The sequence below is a fragment of the Pollicipes pollicipes genome, unplaced genomic scaffold (genome assembly GCF_011947565.3).
Source record: "Pollicipes pollicipes isolate AB1234 unplaced genomic scaffold, Ppol_2.1 Scaffold_4740;HRSCAF=5597_pilon_pilon_pilon, whole genome shotgun sequence".
NCBI lineage: Eukaryota > Metazoa > Arthropoda > Thecostraca > Pollicipedomorpha > Pollicipedidae > Pollicipes > Pollicipes pollicipes.
In genome coordinates, this window is record NW_023596545.1 from 10,428,743 (window position 1) to 10,436,743 (window position 8,001).

The window sequence follows — 8,001 nt, forward strand, 5'->3', positions numbered from 1 at the left end:
TGATAAATGAAGCGTTGTTGTTCGGCTCTGTTTTGGTGCCAAATTGACGCCACAGCATGCACCGTACTTCACGTCACGGCTACCCCCTCAGCTCCGCTTGGGTGCTTCCTGTTTTGGTGCAGTGATGAGCAGCTTGTTTTAGCTGTTGCCTAGCACCTGGGTGCTAATCATTGCACCCAAGCATCTCCAAGCAATCCCCAGCTACCCTATAGCACCTGGGCGCTATTTACAGCACTCTGACATTTCCAAGCACTCTTAACTCCGGCTTCTCGTTGGCAGATGGGTTTGATTCATAGCTCCAGTGTAGCATCTTGATGTGCCCACATCTCCGATCATGTACGCTATTCCAGGACCCAAGAGTACCAGTGGCCTCGGTGTCTCTAAGCCGGTACTGATGCGCGCCGCGACGCCCGGTTTGCTCCAGCGGTAGGGTCGGTTGGCCCTGGTCGTGAATTTCGGGCATAAGCTGTCCCCTTATCCTCCGAAGTGCACTCGCCGCGTAAATTAAAAAAAAAGCATCATGGTTTGCCTATTTTGTGGTCATACAGGCCCTCCTACGTCATCGCGTGCCTCATCCATCGCCTTTTCCTCGTCTTCTGCCGCCATGTATCAAAAGAGTCGTGATAAACGTTCTGTCGTTTTTTTGTTGCAAAATATGCATTACAAAAACAAAAAACAAAACCAAAAAGCGGGCAGATGTCCAAACACCAGAAGACTGAGACGTAGGAAAATCATTCTTCCGGGTCAGCACTTTGCCAGCTGTTAACTTAAATTATTTTTGAGAAAAGCTCCCACCTTTCCTGTTACCCTCTTTTTTATTTTGCAAAACTCAGCAGTTAAACGGCCTGACTAGTCCGCCAATTAACGCCGGACAGACCGACGGCAGGACGTCTCAAACTCATTTTCTTGCACGGCGCACTACGAATCTGTACCATGCTTCCTCACTTGATGCCGAAAGAAAATGGGCAAGGTCAGCCCTCGGGTTTACGCAAGTTTAGCACGCGCTGAGGTTACGCTATTGGTCTCCAAACGTTTAGACTTAAGCTTTAGCAGGAAGCGGTCTGGGCCCCGTTCGATCCGTCGTCAGCATGATCGTCAGCTGGAATGTGTGACGTCATGCGTGCTAACGTAGCGCTCGATGTGTGGGCTAACGGGAAAGCTGTTGACCTTTATCTTCATTTTTTTCTTCATCTTTTAACTAGTTCAGGCCTCACACTATCTCTGGCTCACCGTCGACCGCGGCATACTACCTATAAAGCAGTACATAAAGTTGTGGCTGTTGTTCCGCTATTACCGTCATCTGTACCACCCGTGAGTTGAGTGTTTCTTCCCATTCCCATCTCACTTCAGTTTCTTCCCTTTTTATTAAAAGTGTCCACCCAATGCTTGTGAAAAATCTATCGACCCTTCGTTGCTACCTGTACTGGCATGAAATTTATCCTTTCATTTTGCTCCCATTTGTACTGAAAGGTCATGTTCGAGACGCGAAGCGCTTCGTCACTGTTCTGGATCTTTTATACCACTCCTACACTATTAATTTACTGGGAAATGCAACCACATCTCACTAATCACCGTCACCAACCTTTTCATGGCTTCTCTTGGCAATCCAATGCCCTTCTTATCTGTCTCATCTATCATCATCATCCCGCGTCCATCTCCCCCAAAACAGAGACAAGTGCCACAACCCACTTGACTTACTCGCATACGCAAGAGCTGCCAAATCAAAGTACCGCTTCATTGTCAGAGAGATATATCAATCTGGTAGCGCTTTCTCCCCATGCTGAGAGGCTGCCGAAAATTCCTGGCACCATTGTTAACCGGCGCGTGACGTCACAAACCACGTGGTATTGTAACCATGTGACGTGAAGTAGGTAGTATCGGGCCGTGATTGGAGCCGACAAACGTGCTGACGACAGGTTGAGCGCGACCTTGGTCCCACCATGCTCTGCCCGGCCGGCAACAAGCTCGGATCCGCGCGCCGCACAAATCAGCTTTCTTCCGGGGGCGAAAATGCGAGCTCTTTAATGGTAAAGATTAACGAGGTTTTCTTTACCATCAGAAAACCGTAACTGGCACAGGCGCGGTGTGTTCCCCGCCCCTTATTCGTGACAGACCGATTTAATAGAACAAGTAACATGAAATGCATTCCCGTACGACAGATGTTGCAAAAGTTGATCCCCTTTTGAAGGTCGCATGCTCTGAATCGTGTCCTCTCCCAGCATACATGAAGTTATCTGCCGGGTTTGTTAACCCTCGCCCCGGTAAAGGCCAGTGTGACGTCTCAATCCATCATCCCGCTCCCAGGGTTTTCTTATTAGATCTCTCCGGCAAGTAGCGCAATCGCATCAGAATTTGCAGCGGCTCATGGACATTCATTGCACGTTTTTGGACAGCAAAACAGGTCTCTAGCTTTTTCTGAGTGGTGACGCTTTATCAGGAACACTGCGCAGAGATCTACGACCGGCGCGAGCGGCGGTGGCAACAGCCAAATCTGCCGCCCGTGCACGGAGGACCGCTACATTAGCGCAGCCCATCATCATAAATGTGTGCCCAAAACATATGGAGCTATCTATTGCCATGCTCAAGACAAAATAAGAACACTTCTGCTTGACTTAGGATTTGTTCAGATGAGTGGCAATAGAAATGTTGGCATGCAAAACTGAAAAATGCAATTTCCCTAAATACTCATATTTTTTGACGTGGCATAATGGGGGTAGTTATTGGCCTAGCAGCACCAAACTTATTATCAAGCGCGGGATATAATTGAGGCCAATTCACTTTTTCCCCCGAAGTCTGTCCTAGTTTGGAAACGGTAAGGGGTTCATCGACCTCATCCCATGAGTACGTGTTACATAACAACAAGGAATCAGAGAGATGATCGATGAAGAGAAGATAATCGCTGAATTATAGGCATGATTTGTTTTCGAGTTCCAGACCATATTCCAAGACAAATGTGTGGAAAAATATTCATCTTGCTGCCATGCAAGATGAAGAGGATCTTCATGATGAAGACATTAATCAATGTTGCTCGCTATATCTATACAGAACTGTCATTTATGTGTTTTTATTAATTCGGATCCAGCCGAGTGACAGGGCCAACCATTTTAGGTGAAGTTCGGTGGTCTTGGCAGCATGATGGTGATGACGAACGGTGATGGTGATGAAATCCTGATCGAGTTGGATATGGATATAATTTTTTAAAACCACATGGCGTGACCATATGGGTGCATTTTGCACACGTTTGGCAATTCTGCACTTTTTTCCATGCAAGGCTTCCATAAGACAACTCTGTTTAAGGAAAGTCTAACGTTTTGCTACTGAGCTTGGCAATGGGGGAATTTCCGGACAACCTTCGGAGAGGGCGCGCGCTCAAATCTCATACCATTTTTTCTTAGCTACAAGTTGAAACTGATATCGCCTTTATTATGCATTGAGACACCATAACAATTTTAATGGTGCAGACATTTTTTATCATTGATGTCCACTCATTCAAGGCGCTGACCTAACACTAAGGCAATTATCAACAGTACCCATTGCATTGAAACCAATACCAATAGACGCTTGGCCAGCATCGTAGCACGCCGAACGTTGATGGGGTAGATCCAACATTGGCGGGCTTCGGACTGGCATTTTGGAAAAGGCGCGACTCTAAGCGATTCCATAAAGCTGGTGCGTGCAAGGAAAGATGCAGGGGCACGCTACAGGTATCCTCACAGCTAACGCAAATATGCCAGCTTGCGGCATGCATCAAGCCATAATGGTTTACTGGAATACACGCGACTATTCAACTACGTGTACAGATTTGACTCACCCCGCACCCAGTGAGCCCTATCCACGGACCCATGCAACGGTGGCGGGGGTTGGTGTGCAGAACAGTGGGCGGTCCGCGCGAGCTGCGGCACGCCGCTCCCTGGCGCGGCCGCGCCGAACAGTGAATGTATTGCACAGTGGCGAGATGGCGGATATAAAATCTCAAGGTCCGTTCATTTGAACGGAGCGGAAGCTGGAGGCATCAACCGATCTGTTGTACCTCCAGGTGTGTCGGTATGCATGCCGAAAACATTCAATCGCTCGCTCGCATTGTCATTCTCTTCCTAATGCATAGCTTGTTTCACATGACGATTAATTTGCTGACCGATTCCGTATATTTTTCACCGTCCGTTCATCATCACTTCTCACACACACTGCAAGCTGATGTATGTGAACCGGAAGCTGGACAGGTCGCGTGAAGCCAAATCCCCTGATCATGACTGGCGTTAGTTCGGCCGAGGTGCGCGTTGATTGGATGCCGGAGGCGCCTGTACAGCACGCGAGCAGCTGCCGGCCAGACCAGCGATGAAAGCGGCGAGAAGGCCGCCGGCCGGACGAAAGTACAAAAGGCCGGCGGCGGGCGGCCCTGCCGTCAGTTGATCCGTCTCACCCCATCTCTGGTCACCATGTTCAGGCTGGTGAGTACCGACGCCACCTTGAGCAGTCGGGTCGCACGCGAGGGTGGGCAGTGCATGGGCCGTGGGCCTTCATCATGTGGACACCGGTCAACATATTAATATCAATGTTTGCATGGGTGATTACTTGTTGGCTTTGGAATCTACGACTGGGCGCCATTCGTCTTGCCAGATGACTGTGCCCGTGTGTCCTCTGTTTGTCACCGTGCACCGCTACCGGAACGTTTGCTATTGCCAGCTGCTGGGCTCAAGTTCCTCGCCGGTCAGGCTGACGGTTTTTGCCAGCACAAATACTACTTATTTAAACTTTTGATTGGGCGTGGTGCTCGCAGGAAATGAAACGCCTTCTCGCGCTCGTCGGCTAACTCGACACCACCGAAGGTATTTGGTCAGTAGCGACCGTGTGAAGAAGACGAGTGACACGCGCTTTATCGTACGACCTGATTATCCAGTCAGAAAAACATGTCAGGGCAACCAATATTTTAGGACAATTTTAGCCAGGAACTATTTATTTATAATCTATCACGTGACTGATGATAACGTCACTGGCCACACAACATGCCTAAAATCACCCAAATTTCGAGATTACTTCATGGCATGACTTCATGGTACCAGAAGTAGCAATGCCGCGGGGCTTTGTGACAGGCATCACACGATACCTTGATGTTGACAGAGATAAAGCAGTGAGTCGAGGTCAGGTCAATATTCAGTCATGGCCACGCCCAGGTCAGGTTTAGACCACCACACTGGATCTAATGTGTTGTTCTTCTGGCTTGCATGTTTATAGAGAGCATTCATTTAATAATTTGCCAATTATACCACGCTGTTAAAGGCAAAAGATGTGAAAAATTCGTTTAACCTAAAGCCTCCCATCCACACATACGCATAGCCTCCGTTTTTGTACCAATAGATCCATGTAAGCACGAAACCGTTAAGAAACAAATATCAAATTGAGTCCTTTAAATGTTTCAATAACTGATGACAGCAGACTGCACTTTTGCAAACAAAGCAACCAAATCTGCGTTTTCGGGGAAAGCGAAGGGGATGTACACGGTTTCATATAAAGTATTGAACGATGCATTTGCATGGTCAGGTATGAGGTAGGCCGCATGGCGTCACAACTCGTTTGCAATGCGGAGCTTCATTGGTTAACCAGAATTATCTCTCCCGTGGACGGGTGTTGGTGGAATCCGCCTTTCGGCATTTTCGAGCCCTCTCCAGAGTTGACGTCCGGTGTATCGTGATTAAATATGAGCTTCAAAGGCGTGGTAGTCCCCGAATTTAACCTGTACGTTGTTTCTTCTTGCCACGTCAGACCGCTGAGATATGAAGCATTCCTAAACATGAGCGCGGCGTAAATGCAGAAAACAGGAGCTCAGCGCATTTATCATAAGAAAACGCTTTGTCGTCTCACATAGTGGTTCTGAAGGTGCATGTGATTAAGAGATGGAGTTCACCAATGCTCGTGACTTTCTCAAAGGTCATTCGTGGTCAAAGTCACGTCAGGTCATATTCTGACTCTGACCTTGAAAGAGCTCGCGAGGTCGTTGTACAACGAAGCAATGTCTTTGGCATCTGCTAGGGATGCCATACAGGCCTTTCAAAGCCAAATGCACGGCATTCAACATTACGACAGTATTCAAAATGACTAGTCTCGCCAATTTAATCAACCTGTATTGCAACGGAACTGTAGTAATTCCAGCACGGTGGGTGTGCCCTCGAATGACACCATGGGGCTATGTGTGTGCTCAGACGACTCAAAAATTATGCTTCAAAAATAGATGGTGAAAAGGTGTCATGTTTTGACATGACCCCCTTTAAGGAGCGAGCGAATGGAAAGCTATGCAGAGCCGGCAACCCGTTATTTGACCTTGCTGCAAACAACGGGACAGTTCAACCAAATGGAATCGCTTCAGATGATGAGAAGTTGTATATCGCGTATAGCGTTACTGTACGACATGTGACTTTCTGCTCCAACGCATGGAGATGTGGAATCGACAAGGGAATTAAGCTACGCGGCAGATCCTGTGCAATCCAAGGTTTGAAACAGCAAAGAAGTGCAGAGCGTTGTTGCAAGCTGCTTAGCGGCGTAAAAACGACGCATTGTAATGTACGTGGCCTTCATAGGTCTTCGTTGGGCTTCAGCGTCATAATCTTAAGCCAGGAGCACCGGTAGTCTTTCTTTCCGTCGCACGTCACCGCCGCACTCTCGCATGGAACGTCACGGATGGATTTCTGGCTGCAGCTCGTTCTGACTTCAGCTATTCGCTGATTGAGGTTGTCCCTAGTGGAAGGAAAGAGGGGCATCTGAATTATCTGTATTTCAGCGGGTCTAAGAATCGATGCTGATTTGACAGGCTGTTGAGTTACGGTGGCAGGATTCATTACATTTGAACCTTCGGGTTTGCAAGCGAGACCGGCATGTTTCAATTCGGTTATGGCCTGGAACCGGAGCAGGGTCTCCACACCTCGTGAACGTCTGTCAATTTGATTGTAACTCCGTCCAGACAGGACGAACTTCTATTCCACGAAACTGCCCTTAACTCCCGTTCGTCATCGACCCCAGGTCACACATCGATATGCAAAAACTCCCTAGACAGTCGGCGAAATGGAAAACCGCATCTAGAAGAGCCGTGGGTTGCGCAACGGCCTGATCCTGTTACGTGGGTCGACAAATGTCAGCGGCGCGGCGGCATTGCGTAACGTCTGCCGCGGTGGGACTCTAGAGACTCCAGGTGCCGCTGCAGGGCGATCAAACACTCGGTGCTCACAGTCCTCGGGCGGCTGACGGGGGTGGGCCTGCAGCATGCTGCCACCTGGGTCGTAGCCGTCGCTGAGCCGGCGACAGCCCACATGCCGGGACTTCTGTACATGAAATCGTCTGTTCGAGTCTAGGGTTGCCGTGGACCTGTCCTCTAGCACGCTTTTGGAATCCTCCAAACATTTCACGTCAAAAGCTTGCACTTTCCTGGTCGGAGAAGAGATGCGCCAAAGCAAACCGTATACTACGAGTCTACAGGCAGATATCCCAGCTTCTCTCTCCCAACTCGTCCTAGCCGCCGCTACACCGCGGCGCTTGGCAGTCAACTTGAAATAACAGGATAACGTCTGTGGAAAAATGATGCGTTTTTGTGCAATTTGACCAAATCACAATCATTCAAGATATAGCTGCACTGAGACCCACTGGGGCCCAGCATTTGTTGATTCGAAGGGACCAGACAAGTAGATATAATTGTGTCGCTACTGTCGCCCCATGCGCACCACTGAAAAGTTAGTTCCAGAAAAATCATGCATATCTGGCCGGCGGAGCTGTACGGCGCTGCTATGGAGGCGGACGCAAGTCACGATCACCTGCGTCACTCTTTTGTTGACATTGCCGAGGCCTGAGTACAGACAGAGGAAACACCATCTTCAGGCACAAAAGTTTTTTCACATGGGCACGGGTCGATTTTAGGGCCTTCCCGAGGCTTTCTTGCCAATTTCCGTTCGATTGTCAATAGGCGTGATTTTGCGCGGTTGTCCAGGGCCGCCTGGACGGTTGACGGGCACGTTACAG

The 8,001-nt window shown here is 48.9% G+C and overlaps 1 protein-coding gene across 1 annotated transcript in view; it reads left to right on the forward strand.

Moving 5' to 3' along the window:
- The first annotated feature begins 4,436 nt into the window (after positions 1-4,436).
- LOC119099031 (integrator complex subunit 8-like) overlaps positions 4,437-8,001 on the forward strand; it is a 13,633-nt gene continuing 10,068 nt past the window's right edge. The window contains exon 1 of the mRNA XM_037222078.1: positions 4,437-4,448. Within this exon, the coding sequence (XP_037077973.1) occupies positions 4,437-4,448 (12 nt within the window). The remainder of the gene's footprint in view (positions 4,449-8,001) is intronic.